Below are 21268 nucleotides of genomic sequence, written 5' to 3'. Positions count from 1 at the left end.
AATAGGACAGAACTGGGAGTCAGGCACTTAGGGTATACAGCCTGTGGGGGGCAGGAGTATGGGACCCTACTTAACCCACCATAGCTGCTTATTTATCCAGCAGAAAAATATGCAAGTTTCTTCATCTGGGAACAAGAACTGTCCTCACCTGGCCTCCACCTACTCCTCCATCATCTCTTCCCCTCCCCAACCTGCACCCTCTCTTTGAGTCATTCCCGACTATGTGTCCTTTGTCCAAAACTGTTTGGTGTCTATGCCATTGCCTCTTCCTCGAATGCTTTTCCTGGACAGGCATGACTCCTTGCCTCCCTGGTGCTCTGTGGAACTTCTCTTCCTGCATCTCCAGCGACCTTCTCCTACCACACACAGCCCTGTCCAGCATCCCGTCTAGCTCTAAGCTCTGTCCTGAGCCTCTTCTTCAGCTTGGTAACCACAGGATGCACCTGTCAGGACAATAAACAAGTATTCGTTGGTTTTACTATATTTTATACCATGCTATTAAAAATAATAAGAGGCAGCTTACCACAAAAAGACCTGTATTCAAGGTCAGGGGCCCATAAAATCAAAAGCCACATAGGTAGATGAAAAAAGCAAAGCCTTCAAACTGCTTGTATATTTGTCACATGGAGTGTGACATTTCTCTCTGCCCTCAGACAAGCAAGAAAATTCCCAGAACTGTTAATTTGCCTATACCTTGTACTTGGTTCCTGGTGAGAAATCCATGAAGAGAATGGCTTTCATAAGATTTGTCACAGTTCAGGTTCCCATCCCATCCTATATAGGTTCTTTTTTACCAATATTCAAATCAATTGAAAGAAAGGCGAGGAGGTTAAAAAATCAATCTCTAATGTTAATGCCTTACAAGCAATCTGCCTTCCTCCCTACTTGCTGCTGCTGGACTTTGACAGGCTGACCCAGAGTTAGATCATCTTAGGAATCACTCAGGGAATGAAACCAAACCACCTTCCTCATAAAGAAATACTCAAGGAAGAAGGTAGCAATGATACTTGGTTAGAGACAATGTCTTTTTTACAAGGTATAGCCCATCAGATGGAGGTACTTGATGAGTCTTTTAAAATACCTTTAAAGGGGCACCTGGGCAGCTCAGTCATTTAAGCATCTGACTTCAGATCAGGTCATGATCTTGCAGTTCATGTTGGGCTCTGTGCTGAGAGCTTGGAGCCAGGAGCCTCCTTCAGATTCGGTCTCCTTCTCTCTACCCCTGTTCATATTCTCTCTCTCTCTCTCTCAAAATAAACAAACATTAACATTAAACAAACAATAAACAAAATTTTTTTAAAAGGAATAAACATTTAAAAAATTAATACCTTTAAATCAGTGGCACCTTGGCATGAATGCCTTCCTTTTTGAAGAGAGAAAATATTTATGATTTAGATAGTTCATCAGAAATTTGTTTCCACATAACAGGCTTATTGTTGTGAGAGATTTCCATGCAAGATCAGGAATGAGCCTTGGAGAAAAGGCTTTGACTCCTCTGAAGGTAGGGGAGCTTGGCTGGCTCAATCAGAAGACCATGAATCCTAATGGAAGTAGAATGACTTTAAAAAAAAAAATTCTATTCCTGCCCAGTCACCCGATTGAGAATCACCATCCCCTTTGGTCCACAGAAGAGAATATACCCAAGGGCTAAGATGAAATCCTGCTCTGTTAGGTCATAAGTCAACCCTGCAATCAATTGTGGAGACCCCTGGCTGGGCAGAGGACAAGTTCAAGTTGGTTGGGTATGAGGACCTGATTGATGGGCTGATGATTTGACCATGTAATATGCCAAATGTTCCCTGTAAGGAGGACATGGATGTCTCTGTATAGAAATTCTTACACATGAGAATCCAAACTGTTAACCACACAGAGGCTAACAAGCTATTCTATGCTGCCAAAGGAGAAGACTATGGAATTTCAGGGAAACAATATTCTGACCTTAGTCACTGAGTCAAGACATGAGGAAATAATGCATTCATTGAAAAGCAAGACTAAAACAATAAGAATAAACCATTATCTCTGTATGCCAGAATTGCTAACAAGTTTGATCGTATCAAAAAAACTTTAAAACTTTATCCTTAGTGTGAGTGTGTGGAATCAGAACAGCCTCAGTCTTTCAGTGGGAACATCTTGCCGCCAACAGGGAAATTTTGAGTTGCTCATTCTTAAGTACTTCGGGTTTATTTTTATCCCGATGGATTTGCATCTGACTTGCCTCTTTCTCTGCACATCTCTTTGGACCACCCCTCTCCGTTTCTTACTAAGAACTTATTAGATGACTTAACAGGGAACTACATATCACTTTCTAGGCAGCCATCAACACACAGAGAGGATGATCACTCAGGGGCCAAAGTATTCTATGCTACTCGTGAATACTCCATCCTTCATACACCACCAACCTGCCCCAGGAATATTGGCCAAATGTCAAGACCGAGAGGAGAGTTGCAAGCTACGTAGCTCAGTGTAAGTAAAGGCATGGCTTGAAGTCCTTTGCCTCGGGGGTCCTAGACAGCTCTGTAGTGTTTTGTACAACTCCTTGAGAAGAATCGTCTGAGCACATGTTGGACCTGAAGCATTTTAGACACAAGCCCCAGAATCTAGATCAGGAAGCCTGGGATAGAGATGGAGCTCAGGATTCTGTATTCATAACAAGTCCCTGATTTCACATCCCTGGGAAGCAGAATTATATCTGAAAGTGCCAGAAGATTGTTATTAGCATCCTAGCCCCCAAACTGGTGACACATTAGAGTCACCAGAGGAATTTTAATAAGTGGGATTTGTGGGTCACCTGGCTGACCCAGCTGGTGGAACGTGTGACTCTTGAGGTTGTGAGTTCAAGCCCCATACTGGGTGTAGAGATTACTTAAAAACAAAATCTTCAAAAAACAATAATAATTAGGATTTGTGCCCCTGCTCTAGGCTTCTGAATGAAAATTTCTGGCAGGAATTGAGACCATATTTTTTAATGTTCATTTTTGAGGGAGAGCACACAAGCAGGAGAAGGGCAGAGAAAGAGGGGGACAGAGGATCTGAAGTGGGTTCCACACTGACAGCAGCAAGCCTCATGCACGGGGCTCGAACTCATGAACTGTGAGATCATGACCTGAGCCAAAGTCGGATGCTCAACCGACTGAGTCACCCAGATGCCCTTGGGACTTTGTTTTTTGTACTCCTACCCTGTCTGCACTTTAGAATAATCTGGGGATCATTAAACCCCAATATCTAAGGCCCTGTGAGAAAGAACTGATCCAGGACCTCGAGAAGACATGTAGCTGGTCATAGCTGCCTAGGTGATGCTGATGAAGCCAGACCACAGCTCGGCACACAGGAACCACTGAGTTACATGGTGCACCATGAAGCTTGAGGTCCTCAGGTTTTCCTCTTTATTCAACAAACCAGTGCAGTGAGGAGTAATGATCTACCAACTTTGTGACAGACCCTGCAAGGCTGCTTCCTCCGTTCGGTCAGCACCCAGACTGTTCCCTGTACTCTAAGTTAAACTGTTTATTCAGGGCTCTTCTTTAAAAAGCTTATGAAACTCAGATCAGATTAAGTTTGCCATCAGCCATGGGAATAAGAAGGCTGAGAGCCCCGAAAGGCTGTGCGGTCGGCCTGCCAATAAAGGATTTCCATATAGCTTCAAAGATGTTCTAACCACATGATGACATTGTTGCTCGGAAGAAGAGAGTCTCTATCCCAGCAAACTGGAAAGGAAATTCTGTAGCCACCGCTGCTACGCTTTCACAAGCTCCTCAGGATCCTGGTTGGCACATGGTTGGCACTCAATAAATATCTGTTGAATGACTGAATTTCCATCACCACAGCTAAAACCTTAAATAACCTTTTATGATAGCTTGCTGTGGAGTTTTCTCCCATTTCTGGGGAAAAAAAACAAAACCCACTATAGGCGTCATCACAATATACCTTGAACAACTGGAGCTAGAGACAAAATCACTTTAATTTTTAATGTGGGGGCAAAAAATTCTACTGAGATATTTAAGTAGACTTGACTTAAATTTCCAGAATGATGATGATTTCAATACTGGCGTCTACCCATCTGTGGCGGCCACATAAATGGCCTCCCAAAGGTAATGACATCCTCATCCCTAAAACCTGTGAATATATTGCCCTAAATGGCAAAAGGGGAGATATGATTGTGGTTAATTAAGGATCTCAAGATGAGGGGATTATATTGGATTATCTGTGTGGTTCAAGGGTAAATACAAGTTCCATAAAAGATGGAAGAAGGAGGCAAGAGGTCAGGGTCAAAGGGAGATTTTAGGAAGCTATACTGATGGCTTTGAAGACAGGGAAAGGGGCCATGAGCCCAGGAATGCAGGCAGCCTCTATAAACTAGAAAAAGCAAGGAAATTAATTCTCCCCCAGAGCCTCTCAAGGAAATGCAGTCCTACTGACCCTCTGATTTTAGCCCAGTCAGACCTATTTCAGACTACTGACCTCCAGAACTCAAGAGAAGAAATTTGTGTTGTTATAAGCCACTTGTTTGCAGTAATTTGTCACAGGAGCAATAGAAAGTTAATACATCCTGGAATATTTAAGGGAAAAAAGAATGCAGGGAATAATAGTGACCATAGTGGCATTGCAAGCTAGCAAAGGGCTGTGCTGGGTACTTGACAAAGTGATGTGGCCAATAACACCCCGCCAGAACTGTGGCGAGCTTTCACAAGAGCACAATGGTGAAATAAGAATTTCAGGGATTCTTGCTGTAAATCAAGTCACAGCATCATAACAATGGCCATTTCTACATGGTATACGTGCTTGGCTTCATAAAAAAACAATAACAAAAAGGTGTTATTCTACATGGAAATTGAGCAGAATGGCTAATGAAGGTCACAAACCTGGGCTCACTCTAAGTGAAATGGCCAACATTATCAAGATGGCCTCCCATCCAAACACCTCTTACCAAAATGGTAAGCCACAGTGTGTAAAGATGATGATGATACTGTATAACTACCACCTCCAAAAGATGTGGTGAAGTCACATTTCGAAGGGCTTGCTGTCACTCTGTCCTTGGATGACCCAAGACACTCATTCAGCATGTGGTTGTGTAGGACTGGTTAAGCGTGCAGACATGCAAGGGTCTCGAACCTACGACTTCAGGTTCACCAACGTTATTGCCAGCAACCAAACTCATCAGGTATAAAGGTGTTCATTTCTGTTTTATGTGACCTGGACCTGAGGCCAGAAAGAGACTTGACATCTGTGATGTTTTACTGCTGGCTTTCTTTCCTTTCCATGGGCTGAACATGGTTTTAAAGGTACCAGTTATGTAGCTGATAGTCCTACAAGGATTTGCACATGAGGATGGCCAATAACAATGGCTGTGAGTGAGGGTAACACACGTTCCAACAAGCTCTTGAGCTAAAGACACTTGAGGCCAAATGGCATGAGATTTGCTTACAGCCATCCATTCATTCATTCAACATTTTTTTTGAGTGTTGGTTTTGAGAAATTGTGCCCACTTGGGTTGGAACCACAGAAATATCAAAGGATATCAGGTAGCAGGACCTGGAGACAGACCCAAATTCCAGAACGTGCTTCAACCACTGTGCAGCTCCAGCAATAAGCTGTTCTCCTGGGAACAGCAGCAGGCAGAGGAACTCTCAGGTGACGACCAAGAGATAGCATCTCCAACAAAGTGTGTTTCCCTGTGTGGAAAAACATCACCTCAACATGCAATAAGCTGAGAATGAGACAAAAGGCCCAATACGAGGAACAAGTCCTCCCTGTAAAGGACTGAGGACATGCGTGGAGGCAGAGGGGAGGTGGTGTGTGTGTTTGAGGTGTGGCCCAGGGACCACTTAACTGCCAAGGCTCCTGAGCAACACTGAAAATTCCCTTTATACGCCAGAGCCTAAGGGACTGCCCCTACCATGAGGGAGAGACTCTCCTCTTACCATAAACACCCCAACCAAACACCTTTATGACGCACATGCAAACTGACAGATAGATAAACTGAAGGATATATTTTCAGTTTGGCATGTTCCCAGGTGTGTTCTTTAAAATGTTTATTTGGGGGAGAGAGCGACCAAGCAGGGGAGAGGAACTGGGGGGGAGGGTAGAGAGAGAGCGAGAGAGAACCCCAAGCAGGCCCAACATGGGGGAAGATCCCATGACCATGAGATCATGACATGAGCTGAAGTCAAGAGTCAGATGCTCAACCCACTGAGCCACCAAGGTGCACCCCCTCCAGCCGAAAGTGTGTCCTTTAAAAATAGGGTGACCACATATCCTAGTTTGCTAAAGAGAGCCTTGGTTTACTCATGTAAATAATTATCTTGAGATAATTATTAATGGTGTCCCACTTAATTCTCAAAAATGTTCCAGTTTGGACAGGAAGCTAAGTGGCCACCTAAGCCAGAAAACCTCTTCTGGAGATATTAATTATCTGTGTTGTCCTTCCCTGCCTTGAAGAACAAAATCTGGTATACAAACTATTTTGATCAAGGAACTTAAAAGGAAAATATCTGCGACCTTTTGTAACTACTTTTGTGTGATACACAATTTGAGAAATACTGGACTACTTAAGTTTAAACAAGTTCGGTGGTGGTTAGAATGTATGGCTTACCGAGATTTAATACGGTAGCAGGTCATGAATTTCCAAGAGGGTCAGACACAGGGAAGTTTTTCCAAACGTAAAACTTTTTTTCATGAAATATCTTAAGAGGTCAATGTTTACAAAATTCTCTCACGTTTTTAAGAAACAGGAGTTTCTAGCATGTCCAGGAATTGTTCTAGGTCCTGAAGAGCCATCGGTGAACAAGAAAAGTCCTTGTCCTTATTGGGCTTACATGCTAGTAGGGGAGGCAGACAATGAACCTGCAAATATTCTAATGTGGAACCAATGATCTATCACCCAAGTGACTGACAGTCAAGATAAAAACCACAGTATCTCCCGGTTCTGAGGACTATTGGTGAACAGCTTGTCTTCAGACATGAGTTAGCAACGATTCATGTCTGTCAAAAGCCATCAACGGGTACCATGTTTTCTTTGTAGCAATGAGTCTCCCCACCCTACCTTGAACGGAGTGTCCTTCTTTTAATCATTCTCATTAATATAAATATGCCTTTGGAGAGCCCATCTCCCATTAGCTTTTGTTTGGGGATTATATTCACAGTATGTACCTTTAATTCATATTCTTTTCTGCCCTATCTGGAGGGAGATATTACTGAAAATAGCATCACTTTCAAAGGAGACTTTATAATTGCCTAGTACCCAGGGGATAAATTAGAACAAACGGAGCCTTATTCCATTCTAGGCCATACATCCCACCCCCTAGGGCTGGGATGAGGGACAAGGAGGTGCTTAAAAAAAAAAAAATGCGCGTGTGCGCACACACACACACAAAAACTCCTACCCTTTGATCGATTCTGTGCATAATAGAAGCTCATATTTAAATGACTAAGCTAAGTTAAAACTTTCCCTCCTGAAACAAAGCAAAAGGAAAGCCTCTTTATGTTGCAGGGGCTATAGATGCCATGGGCTGAGCCTGTCCTAAAGCTTCCCTCTGCTGCTCAACAACTAAGCCATCTTGCTGCATTTAGCACTTCTCCGCAGACCACCCACCCAGATGCGGATACACAAACCACATGTGTGAGGAACGCCGCTCGGCTAGGAAATCAGTATCAGTATTTCAACCTTATTACTTGCACAGACGGCCCTTTTAGTGCGACGCATTTGTTTTATCTTTTCAATAGCTTTGATTATTTTCTTTTAATGGCCTGGATTTATCCTTTTCTACCCTTTGGAAACTTCAGAACTCTGTGATGGGGGCTGCATGTGCTGGAAGACATGATTACGAGGGGGAAATGAGCAAATAGCTTTGCCTTTGCTCCCCCACGTCTCCCCACTCCTTGGGGCCATGTATTCTGTGCAGATCGCCCAGTACCCTGAGTGATTATAAAAGTGGACTCGGCAACCTTCTCATTCAGACGGTAGGCTATTTTAGTTATGGGGCCTGTTTATAATTGCTGAAATGTTTTTCAGTCGGTGCCACACAGTTCTCTCCCTAGCCCTTGGGAACCATATTGGTTACCCTCCTTTAATTGAGGGGAAATTAAGACCAAGAGGCTAAGCTGACAGCCCAGGGCAAGTTAACAACCTCTGGAAAAGACTGGAAATGCTGCTACAAAAGGGGACCATGTAAACAGGAAGGTGTGGATACTATTACCTGGCAGAGAAAGCAGAAACCCTGAAATGTACTTGGGATTTTCTATTTGGGTGGTATCCGGCCAAGGAAACCCATAAAATACCCACCATTGCTCCACCAATCAGAACAAACAAGCCCATCAGTTTTGGACACTGTGTCCCTAGATGACCAAGCAGACAGGTCTGGGCGCCACTGAGCTGCCATCTCCCTCTGAGACCCCTTGCCTGTCCAAGTGGCACACAGTTCTGAGAGACGGTGGGAAAAAATGTACCGGGGCAAGCGGTGGCTCATCACCCTTCCTGGGTGCGAGCACTTGCAGACGACATCCACAGTTGTCTTAAGCGTGACCAAGCTGCTCCTCTTGACTTCCTCCATGCTGGAGAAAACACAAGCCCATTACTTTAAAAAAGAAAAAACAAAACAAAACAAAACAGGAGTATCGATGCTGAAACAAGGGAAGAGATTAGGTTCAAGCACGGTTATTACAAAACTCAGCTGCCAGCCAAGTCCATCTGGGGCTGATGCTTCCACACCTCAAATCCGTTCTGAGCTGGTAACCTACAAGGCGGTCCACTATCCTCTTCTCAAGGGCTTGTCAGTCTGGAGATAAGGTGACTTTCTCAAGTTTGATGTAACTCTACTATTAACTAGAGAATTATATCCAATTTCTTGGTTACGTGCCAAGCTCAAAGTAGTCGATTCTTTCTTGAAGTAGAGTTCCTCCTTCCTGGCTAATCAAGATAGCATTTCTTGCTGCTAAAGTAAATGGAAAGCCTTTGCTGGGCTTTGTCTAGTGAAAGCACATTGTTTAATTTATGAACCAAACCTTCCAGAGAAACAGGGGAAAGAGAGAAAGTATCACGCACAGTCACCTGTTTTATTCTAAGAATGTGCCCCACCATTTTTTGCTTTAAAAATGACTGTATTTAGGACATGAAAATGGTGCTAGACACTGGACACTCAAAGATGAATGGGGGTTGGGCTGTGCCCTCCACTGGTTTCGGCCTCTCCATTCATTCTTCCTTAGGAGCAACATCACTTCTTGAGGAAGGCAAAGGGCTCATTTTCCCCTGTATGTCAAGCAAAACCCAACTCCAGTCCAATGACTCTTAACCAATCAGCAAGACTGTACACTGTAAAGAAAATGGAGCCACAGTAGATGAGATACGAATTTAAGTAAAACACCTATTTCTGTCAACCTGTACTATATTTCAAGATGGGTTTTAGAGATGGGAAATACATCTTATGAATGCCTAGTAGTTCACATAATAGCATCGACACACACATACAGTGTATCTTTCAACATAACTACACATACACACTCCATTAAAGAAGATACTGACAGATTTATAAAACGTACTGGCCTTGCACTGTTAATCTCAAGAATACATTTTTGCTTCATTTATTTTTGCACCGCACAGTAGCTCTGGCCACCGTGAAGGGTCTGTCAGCATTTCCATCCGAACTCGATTTGCACGTACTGCGGTACAAGTGCCAAAATACATATTTACAGTTTACAGACAGCGGTGGCTTTGTCTTCCCTTTAAATTGACTTCTTCAATGGATCCTTCACAAGGAGCATCCGGGGATGGCCGTGCCTACATGATCAGAAGTGTCCTACAAAACAAAAGGGGCCAAAGATGTAGACTTTCAGCCCAAGACTAAACTAAAGCATGGGAGGCGACTCCTCAACATTCACTGCAGCTGTAATTGTCGCTACCTCAGATTCCTAATTTTTGAGCGAAAGTCGGAAGATCAGGGTGTGTGCATGTGCAGTACACAAAATGCTAAAGGTGGAGCGCAATGAGCAGACAGCAGACTACGCTTGAGCCGTTCACTTCTACAATAAGAGAGATGAATACAAGCCGCCACGTCCACCACTGGATGTCCAATTCCATTCCCCAGGTAGAGTTAAAACACTTAAGAATCAAGTCTCTTATAAATAAGTATGTTAACTTGAACATACTTGGAATGGGGGAGGGGGGGTTGAAATGGTATGTGGGATATTATGCAGGCCTGAGCGGTCTTTCCAAAAGGTTAGCTGGGTTTGTAAAAGGGATCAGCAGAAACATTTTTGGTGGAAGAAAACCAACTTTTTTGGCGCTTTCCACAAAAAGGGGAATAATGATTCAGATCAGAGACCCTGGCTTAGCAATTTGAAAATGTTCAGCACAGTCCCTTGGGTTTTTCTTGTAGAGCTTTTGTCTCTGGATCTTAAATTTTTATGCTTTCCCCTACTTTGACACAATATGCAAGCATATATAGACACACCTATTTGTCTACATAGAGGTAGAGGGAGAAGTGGATGGCAGTGAAGGTGTTTATAACTGCAAATGTTTTTGTTGCTAACATAACTGATATATGCTAAGTTGGAGGTATAACCTCTTGTACACAATCATGCTGCAAAGCCAGAGGCAAGCTAATTTATAAGGGGTGGGGGTGGAGTTCTAGATATACATTCCTCCCTCCTCTTCCCCGCCCCGATCAAAGTACTGGAGGAAAATTCAAAGCAAGTTTCTCATACTCAGGCTGGCCCAAACCATATTTACTATCACCCAATTGATTTTACTTGAAATCTAAGAAATTAAACCCTGCCATTTTTCCTTTGTGCTTAAAATACCAAAGCCACTGTTAGGATACGCATGTGCCAAATACATTTTTTAACAGGTTTCAATGATGTTTATAGACATTGTTGAACCGAGAGGGTAACTTGAAGAGAAGTATAACTATTTGAAATTCATCAAAAGGGGATTTATTATTTCTGCATTTAAGGATTCGATGAGAGTAAGAATACAACTTGCAAAAAAAAATCAACAACGTGACTCTCACTCTTGAAATTTTGTGGACAACTCTTTTTGCTGTGTCCGTGAGGATGAGTCGATGGGTACATTTCCTTGAATTTCATTATTAAATTTACAAACTTACATTTTGACGATATTCTGAAGACATTTGCTTTATTGCCTAAATTTTAGGTCTAAAGTTTATCACTGTAAGAGCTTCCCTTCTTGTTCTTCTTGTTTGGTTGCTTAAGTTACCTAGTTTCCTGGTAAGCAGCCAGAGGAACGAGAAAAATCTTCACGCCGCCACATCATTTTTGCCATACAACTTAGTTACAAAAATAAAAATGGCCCAAACTACATATATACATTTCTAGTTACACTACACAGATATTTCAGTTAAACCACATCCATTTCTGGCTTAATTAGAGTATGTGGATTAGCAGTTAGGAACGTTTAAAGATTTCTAAATTTTCCAAACAATTCATATAAGCATCGCCCTCCCCCTTTCATCGGCAAAGTTAAAAACAGAACCAGACACAACTAAAACCACGCCTAAAACCACACAAATCAGTCACCTTATGTCCAAAATGACTCCAGAGATGTCTCCAGAGTTAAACACTGAGAAGGGGACACACAACAAATGCTTCAAGGGCGGTTCATGCCAACCATCGAGAATCATAACATTACCGGAAAAGTACACTTGTCCTTGAGGACGCTTCAGAAGTAATTTACAAGGAGCATGGCTGTATTATAATTTTTTTAAAGAAAAAAAAAATAGTGTCTTTGGATAGAAAGAAACAATGTAAAAAAAAATCCCCTTTTTAAAATGCAGAAATAACTTATCTGCATTTACATTACTGCCCAAAGGAATGGGTCTGGAAAGCCCATTTTCTGTACAGACACTGGTTAATCTCTGTATGAAAAGACAGCATCTGGCACAGGAATAAACAAGGGAGAGCCTAGAGACCGGTCTAGTCGCACACATAGAGGCTTTCTTAAGGCTGATCCAGTGAATGAACCTTTGGATCCAGAAGTATTTCTTCATTTCCCCTTCTTTTCAGTTGAGTTCCTAGCAAAAACGCGTAAGATGAGCTGTTCTCACTTTGCATATCTCCACTTAGGGAGAGGATGGAATAATGACACCAAAAGTACTTTGGGTTTTTGTTTTTCTTTTAAAAATAATTCGCTTTCTTTTGCATGCCACAGGACAGATTTCTAGTTTTCAAACAGGGTACATCAAGAACAAAACTCTCCCCCCCCCACCCCCAGCTTTATTTTCACCAATACAAGAAATCCTTCTGGAAACATAAGCGAGTGACTAAACAGGATCAAACTGCGGAATCTACACGTTAATACATAATCTGTTATGGTAGAATAACCACGAATCTTCCCCCAAAGAAAGATCTTAATTTTCCAAATATAAAAGAGTCTAGGAGGATCATAGATGAACAAAAAATCTTATTCCAGGTTTTATGGTCAAGATGGAAAACACACTGGCAGCCAAAGAAAATGAAACGCTTACTAATAAATAGATCCAAATTAAGAATTTCTACAACATTTCTTTAGAAAACAGAACCAGAATTCTTTTTTTTTTTTAAACGATGATCCTATGGAATGCTTACTTCCATATTTCTCTACTATTAGAACCGTAAAACAGACACAAGAATGTTGAAGACAGCTCAACAGTGCTGGATGCCGGACGTTTACAGGTACACTTGGTTAAAAGTCCTACAGGTTTATTGACTAAGGCTAGACAACAATTCATATGATCCTATTTGGTGCATTTTCTACCATGGTCCAAGATCATTATATGGATACAGCCAAGGGCTGGGCCCCAACTCTCAGGAGAAAGACCACAAAGAAGAAAATCAGTGTGGCAATTTGGTCCCCCCAGTTGATCATTTGTGTCCCGGAACTGGAAAAACAAAAGGTGGCAAATACAGACTGCAACGAGTAAAAGGACTTGGAAAAGTTGGTGGAGGGTGGCACGGTGTACGAGTAAGGTCACTGGGCTTGATGGCAAGGGCGCTGCATTGAAAGAGCATCCGTGGGACCAAGTACAAGTACTTAAAATGTCTTGTGGTGTCATTCCCTCAACGACTTTAGAATATCTGTATGCGATAATAAATAGATCAGTTATGTAATAAGGCAGTGTGTTGAATATGCATTCGTCCTGTGGAATGAACCACCACAGAGAGAGATACAGGATACCATACACATTCTTTAAGTTTTCTTGTGTTGTGTTGGATTTGTTTGTTTTCAAGGCTATCCAGGCTAACTCTTCCCGGGGAGTTCCTTGGAGAGAAGAGTGGTCCGCTGAGGCTGGTTTGCTTAACCTCTCCTTTATCAAGAGATGATGACTGGCTTTAAAGAAAAATAAAGCTGAAGGTTGTTTGATTTTTATTTTTTCCCTTTTGGTTGCATCATTCTGAGTGTTTTCATATAAACAAACAAACAAAAAATCACAACCAAAAAAAAGAAACCAAGAGTTTTTGATGCATCCAGTTGTTTTATCCTCAGGACGTTCCAGATGTTTCCAGGTAACTCTGTAGTTTACGGACTGTGGTTTTGTCCAGCGAGCAAAGGTCAAAATCAAATGTCGTGTTTGTGATATGAAAGTGTCCAGTTTCTTCTATAAGGTTCACGATCTAGGGGAATAAAGAAGAGATAGTTTGGGTAGTAAGCAATGGACATCAAAAGCCAGAGAGAGAGAGAGGGAGGGATGGAGGGGGTCAAATATGGAACCAAGAGACTGATATTCTCTACAGCAAGAAGTAGTATGCCATTGATGGCAGGGAACGATCTCTTCGCCACTTTGGTAACATGCCAAAGGCATATTCACTCTTTGAAATTCTCAGCGAGAGGAGATTACCTGTTCTTATCATTCATGTCCTTTAAATTGGTTTCTGCTTTCAAGTCCTCAATAGACTATTTTACTGTATAGGTGGTTAGAGGGAGGTACAATCTCAAGACCCCTTTCAAAATGAGATACAGACTCAATGGATAGTGACTATACTTACTAGATGCAAGGAAATTCCATCCTACAAATAACAAAACTCCTTATTAAAAAAATACATGCATACGCATATAGAATAATGATCATTTCTCTTTCTAATTATGTTATTGCTGAAAGCTTAGCAAGTACAGAAACCCCCAGAGGAAAAAAAAAAACCATAAACCATCTACAGTCCCACCCTCTGAAGACCATGGGGCAGTAACTGAAAGGGGCTGGGGCTGTTTTGTTGCTTGATTTGGGTGCTGATTACAGAAGACGCATTCACTTTGTTAAAATTCATCCAGCTGTACACTGTGTTATACTTGAACAAAATGAAGGAAAACCTATACTTAGACTCATGTTCTGTTTATTCCCTTGAATACTTGGGGGGGGTGTTCATAAGTATTATCTAGAAAAAGAATTATCTAGAAAATGTATGATCTATAAAAAGAAAAAGAAGGCCTTGGTCTCCTCACTTGGAATAGTCCTACCTCATTTCTTACTGTATTGGCTCTAACTTCCAGAAATATGATAAAAGAGATGGCAAAAGGTACCGCTGCTGTCCTGCCTTGGCTTACAAGAGGGTGAGTCTAAGGTTTCAAGGTTAAGAATGATGTTGATGGCTGCTTTGGGAGAATCTTTCCTCATGTTCCGTGTCTTTCCATTCCTATTTTACCAATAATTTTATCAGATATGGATGCTGTTCTGGGGTAGCATGGATTTTAGGGATGTATGTTGTGGGTAAACTGGGATGGAGGGGGATAATCTTAACAAGCTTTGTGGGAGAGAGAAAACAAGTCAGCGTCAGGATGGAAGAAACAATATTTGCACAAAGAAAACTGGCAATCCCTCCACTCCCCTCCTATTGCTTGCTTCCTATTCTCTTTCGTTCAATAACCTTAAAAAAGAGAACAGTTTTCATTATTTAGCCTATTACTTATTCAATGGAGTTTCAGATGACCTAATTTCAGGCTGAAAGCAGCAGAAAGGAAACTTTGGACCCTCTCTTCTTACAATTAGTTTTCTTTAAAAAAAAAAAAAAAAAAAAACACCAGTAAATTTGTGAACTATTCCCTATGGGTCGGTGGCTCTCCATAGAAAATGTGCCCACCATTCCTGACATATTTGACTTCCACAGAAGCATAAAAGACATACTGAACCCCAACCCAATTAATCACACAGGTCCAGATGGAATCGTTCTTGCCTTACTCAATGGTGGAAATGTTTTTACAGATAGAACTACGGGTTTCATAATAAAAAACAAGTTACTCTCACTGTGAAATCATGACAGACACAGAAACCTGCCTACCGAACATCCACTTATCCCTTCCTTTTTACTCTGAGAAGCTGGATTTTTCTGGAAGTACCAACATGCCAGCTAAAACACTGGCCTCCCCAGACCCACTTGCAGCAAGTGGCAGATACTGCTATTTATAATTTATTTTGTCAGAAGTCACTAGGATTTCAGGACAATTTTTAAAAAGGCTACAGACAGTGAGTATGTGTCTTTTGGCCTCTGCCCCTACTCCCTTTCTAGAACGAAGATGTAATCCTAGCTTCCTCTCAAGAGGATGAATGCAAGATGGGAAAGATAGCAGAGCAGGAGGGCAAGGAGTGCACGTCCTCAGTGGCACCTTTTAAGCCACCACCTTGACCTTGAAATATATCCACTTACAGGAGTGGAGAGCGAGGGTGGAGGAGTGGGGTGTGGGTAGGTAGATAAGGGGCCTTACTTGCCTAACCCACTGGATGCAGGGTTCCACCTCTAGCTCATGCATTAAGAGATTGTTAGAAAGGCTCTTCCCAATTACAGTTAAAGTACTACACTCACATAAGAACTTATCAAGCGAGAGCGGACACTCATTTGTTCTATTAAGAGTTATCGAGCTTTGGATAAGCCACCCACACACATACTGAGGCGCATATGCAGCTATGTGCACACACAAACTTGTCAAGGCAAATATTTAGTATGTATTGACCATCAATTTAATTAAGGGTACTTTCCAGAGTAAATTATCTTTTTTGCTACAGTGTAAAGAAATAGTATAGGCCCAGTAAAAATGTGTGATCCCCAGGACAGAAAAAAAATAGGCTTTCAAGGTACACAATGGAGGCAAATGACAAATATCCCAGAGTGCGACTGCTGGCCAGTAGGAAAGTGACCAAGCATTCAGAATGGAGTCCCGAATTCTGGGTATCCATTCTGATGGTGCTCACTATTTGAATGTCATTGCACAGAACATCAGACCCTCTGTTTTCCTCCTCATCTGTAAAATGCGGATAATGCTGCTTGTTCTACTTAAGACACAGGGTTGTGCAGAGGGTCAAATAATAGGATAAATAAAAGCTGATTTATAAGCAGAATTGTGACACCGATCAGGGAGATTGATTATGAATACCATATAAACATATGCTTATCCTTAGCGATCTAGGAGGTAACTGTACAGCACATGAACTATCATACCCAGTGCACTCTCCACCTCCCCTCATTGACTGTTAGCCATTTCATTAACACTAAAAGAAATGAAGCAGGAATGCCAGAAGCTGAAATTCAGAAAAGGCCTACTTGTGTCTTTAAAAACTAACTACAATCAAAGTTGGCAGGGAGAAGAGAAGATGAAGGAGAGTAGTTAAGTCACAAGGTGGGGGTAAAACATAGTCCTAGGTTTTCCCTTTGAAATGACCATTCACTCCTTTAATAAATCACTTTCTGTGACTCTGTTATAGCTAATTACTTACCAGTAAGTACAAAACAAAGCAATAAAAAATACCTTCTAGAAAAAGCCACTTGATTTTAAAGAAAATAAACCCATTTGCCTGCCAGTGAATGGGGTGTCTCAAGCACTGGACTGTCTTGTAGGGTTCCAGGGCTTGGATCACAGGCCTCCTCCCTCCTCCACATGCAGCACTCTCCCCTCCCCCCACACCCACCCACACCCCCAGCCACAAACAAATGCAAGGGATCTGATCAGTCTCACTAAATGAGCCCCATGCTTTTATGGGAGCTTGTAAGAATACATCAAGGTAGAGGCAGAGATGGCCACAAAGCACCAGTGGTGCAGCAGGTGGGGCGTTCGGGACAATTTGCCAAAGGGACCGGCATTAACAACTTGAATTATTAGAGCATGTACCCACGTCCTCAATTAAGTAAAGACTTCATAAAGAAAAATAAATGTGGGTTCTTTTCCAGGAATCCTGTTGGTTAGAACATCAGAAGCACAGCATCAACCTGTCTCAGACCGATGACAGGAGCCACAAAGCCTAAAGGCACCCCGCTGGTCCTTGGAGGATGCCCGGCTGCCTCTCTACAGGCATTGCCTTGCTCTGCGGATGTGGTGTGGCTCTACCTTGGTGCCCTCCCCCTGTATCAGTCTGCAATAGGAAAGACCTCTCCAGAGTAATAATAGTAAAAGACAGAGTGACTACAGATAAGAAAGGAAGGCAAGGGCACACAGTGTGTATGTGTCGTGGAAAAGGAAGAGTATCTCAGCTGCTTAACTCATTCTTCCCATCATGGTGCTGGTGCAAACATTTGTGATGGATTATCTCCTGCCACAGAAGTCTCTTAGCGGGTACCACGTGGACTGGTTTGTTTTTAAAGAGGGTATGATCCACTTGTTAAACCCGTGGCTCCTTTCCCCAACGCTGGTTTTTAATTGTAAAAAGGTAGATGTGTTGTTCTTAGTCTAATTACATTTTTTAAGAAACCAGGGTTCTTTCTGTCCAAAAGCAGCCTTTTCACTGAAGGGAAGAACTCCGTGAACAAGCTTGGCTTCAACTGCTTCTGCCTGAGGTACATTTGGGTCTTCCTGTAGAAGTGCTGTCGACCGTGGGACCATGGGTGCCCTGCCCCAGGGCAAGAGATGAGCCTTGGGGATCCTAGTGACAGGGGATCCCATAACAGGAAGGCGATTTCCCCAGAGGGAGATGATGGTTTTCGGCAGAAGACTTCTCAGGGAGGGTTCTCCATGTTGTCAGAAGGAATACGCCAATATACCACTCACTTCCATCTCCCTCAAGATAACTGTTATCTGAACTGTTAACCTGTCTTCTGAGGAAGATGCCAAGCCAGACTCAGCCCAAGTGCTGGGGAAGTTAGAAGCGCTCAGTCTCCCTTTCCAAATAAATGCAGAATGCATGGTTTGAAGAAAAATCAAATCATTCATCCATCCATCCATCCCAGGTACTCGCTCCTCTGGGTTTGGATGTATCCCCTGTACTGTATTTTTAACCTAAGGAAAAGTGGCTTAAGAGCTCAGGCTCTCTTCATCCAGTAACTTCTGCTCATTAAGCTACTGACGCCAGGGGGCCAGTCCCGCACGTCCCCAGAGTAAAACAAAGACCTTAACCACATTCCGTGAGCTGAATAAAAACCGTCGGGCCAGATTTTTTGATAGGATGCGTTTGACAGTAAAAGACCTCGGGTGTGATCCCCGCCTCACCAGAATTCCTGTCGCGGGCACTCAGGCCCGCGAGGCGGCCGACACGTGGACTTTGTGGCATGAATTCCACGAGAGGAGCAGCTCTCAACATGGGGAGGAACGTTAGTCCTCAGTAGTGCTATGTTTTACAATAGGAATTAATTAAGCAGTAAACCGTGACAGGACATGCATCATGGTATCATAATCACAAGCCTCAGCTGCATTAGGAGGCAAAAGGCCAAAGGCGGAGCGCTTTCCACCGGCCTGGGAATGCAATTAGGCTGAAACGCGGTGTGCCCTGGAGCGCCAGGATGCCAGGTTCAAAATTCAGAGCTATCCCTCTCTCCCTCTAGGACACTAAAGTAATCCACTTCGATAGAATTCTCTAGGAAGCCACCTTCCCTCACGATTCTTTCAAAGGTCAAATGAAAGGACAATAGGAAATCGGAATGCCAACGACACCCCAAGGTGAGACCTCGCCAACGGTCTACTTCCTCCGCTCACTGGCTGGGCTTTCTTTGTGAAGGTGTCCCAGCCCTGCCCAGACATCTGCTCCACGCTCTGGCGAGACTCGCTATTTGGGCCCAGCTTATGTTTTAATAGCTTTATTGTACAACTGCTCCACAGTGGTTCAGAGCTGGTGTTTAAAAGAGGATAGAAAGGGATGGGAACATCCACTGACAGATTTACCATCACCATTCAGTCAAACAACCCCAAGCCATTGGTAAACGACAAGCTGAACAATTTTTTTTTTTAAATTTTTTAAATATTTATTTCTGAGAGACAGAGAGAGAGAGAGAGAGAATGAGCGGGGGAGGGGGGGAGAGAGAGGGAGACACAGAATCTGAAGCAGGCTCCAGGCTCTGAGCTGGCAGCACAGGGTCCGATGTGGGGCTCGAACTCATAGAGCACGAGATCATGACCTGAGCCGAAGTTGACACTTAACTGACTGAGCCACTCGGGTGCCCCAAGCTGAACAATTTTCATTTTGACAAAAGGACGTCAAAGAAAGATACCAGCAGGGGACGGGAACAGCTCTTTGGGTGAACCACTCCACATACCCACAGTCACAAGAAATGCAACTCATCCCGGTTATGAATCATAGGTCTATAACCTTGTGTACAAACTTGAAACTATAGAAGGGGTAAAAAGCGTATCAGGCAAATCAGGGAACTTGGCAGGTTTGAGAGTACGTATTTATAGATTTCGGTAAAAAATGTACACAGAATATAAATATGACCATCAGCCATGAAACGTGAAAAAAAATAACCCCCACACAGCTGGGGTAGATTAAGTACTACTTCAAGTCCTTTGAAAGTAGTAATAAAACAAAATTTCAAACAGCGAAACAATCTACAATTGTAGACCGGCCCTGGAATTTAGTGCACAACCTTTTTTTTGGGTGTTAAGTTTCTTTTTTTTTTATCAACAGCCACTGTCTGCACAACAGACACAAGTACTATAACTATAGTAAAATTAAAAAGCACCCTTATCTTCGCAAAGCAACCAACTGTACTAACAGAAGTTTCCCCACTCCCCAAGAATTTCACCGTTGAGTTCATCAGAATAGATGGATGTGGTACAAGATAGGAGAAATAAGGAAAATATTTACTTCCCTCAGAATAGCACTGGCAAAAGGTGACTCAATTTAATCGCAAATGTTTACACCACTTGACTGAAATTCTTATCACTGTTTCCTCATGAAACTAGAAGCCTGCACCCAAAGGCGTGTGCACCGCCATTAGTCCCTCCGTAAGTCTGCATGACAGCGTCCGTCAGCTGGCGGAGGAATCTGTGCACTCCAGCATCCTCACCCTCTCAAGGGCCCAGTTTTCTGCAATGCCAGGGGACGGAGCTGCGGGGCAGGCACCCACCGTAGCCTGGGCACCCCTCCCCCCAAGGACTTGTGCTCAGGTGGTAGGGCTGGTGTGACCTCTAGGTGTTATGACCCCACCCCAGGACAAAGGAGGCCTTAAGGCTTCCGGAAAGGGGTGTGCTACAAACCAGTGCTCACCTGCTGCAGAATGTGTCTTTCCCTCAGCGTCATTAACCTTCTGTGAAGCTCTACCAGCTCATCTAGGTAGGCCTGGAAGAGAAGAGGGTCCCCCCGAAGAACAAGCACTTTAGGAAGCGAGCCAAAAACAAAACAAGTAAACAGGAACATATACAAGCAGCAGTTGGAGGTTGCCCATTCTACCCTCCTTCTCAAGCTCGGTGGACTCAGTATCCAAGGCCTTTGCAGACCAAGCCTCTTCTGGCCAACTCCTTATAAAGCCAGGTGTTTTTTTTGTTTTGTTTTGTTTTGTTTTTTAAATAAAGGGCAATTCTTGCACCTTCCTACTCTCAACAAGATTCAAAGGAGCAGACTCACCCTCTCCCGGTAATAGCCTCCAGAGACAAAGGGTACTCAATCCTGAATTGTGAATTTAAACATTATCACAGGCTACTTTTTTAAAAATTCTTCCATCTCAGAAGATTTTTAAGATAAAAAAGTCTAAATTTGAACATGGAAGTATAAATGCACATTACCAATTACGTCAAGACAAAAAAGAAAAAAAAGAAGCTTTCCTGGTCACACCTAACATCGCCAGTGAATCGTAAGTGACAGAAGAGGAAAATGTCTTATTGAAAATAGAGATCGCTATCCACATTAGCATCTGGTTTGTCAAACGCTTCCCTGAATGACAGAAGCATGGCTCTTTTTCCACATGCTCAACACTCCTGAATCTCTGTTAGCATAACTGCCTGGGTTTTTCCAGTGTCGTTTGCAACGAGGGCAAAGGAAAGGTTTGTGAAGCATTAGTCAGGGGCCTTGCTTGAGCCTGTAGAGAGTGTTGTCACCCTACCCGTGACAGGTCTGGAAGTCAGATGTCGAATGCACGATGTACACTTGGAAAGCAT

The 21268-nt window shown here is 42.9% G+C and overlaps 1 protein-coding gene across 2 annotated transcripts in view; it reads right to left on the bottom strand.

Annotated features, from left to right (window-relative positions):
* Positions 1 to 12100: 12100 nt before the first annotated feature.
* The window catches only part of MLLT3 (MLLT3 super elongation complex subunit), a 274703-nt gene continuing 265535 nt past the window's right edge, over positions 12101 to 21268 (bottom strand). For both annotated transcript variants that reach the window (XM_039244430.1, XM_039244431.1), the window contains 2 exons: positions 20382 to 20453; positions 12101 to 13599 (listed from right to left, as the gene is read on the bottom strand). In XM_039244430.1, the coding sequence (XP_039100361.1) occupies positions 13468 to 13599; positions 20382 to 20453 (204 nt within the window). In that variant the 3' untranslated portion in view covers positions 12101 to 13467. The remainder of the gene's footprint in view (positions 13600 to 20381; positions 20454 to 21268) is intronic.

The sequence above is a fragment of the Hyaena hyaena genome, unplaced genomic scaffold (assembly GCF_003009895.1).
Source record: "Hyaena hyaena isolate Hyena2069 unplaced genomic scaffold, ASM300989v1 scaffold_240, whole genome shotgun sequence".
NCBI classification, from domain to species: Eukaryota; Metazoa; Chordata; class Mammalia; order Carnivora; family Hyaenidae; genus Hyaena; species Hyaena hyaena.
This window is presented reverse-complemented; position numbering and strand designations above follow the sequence as displayed.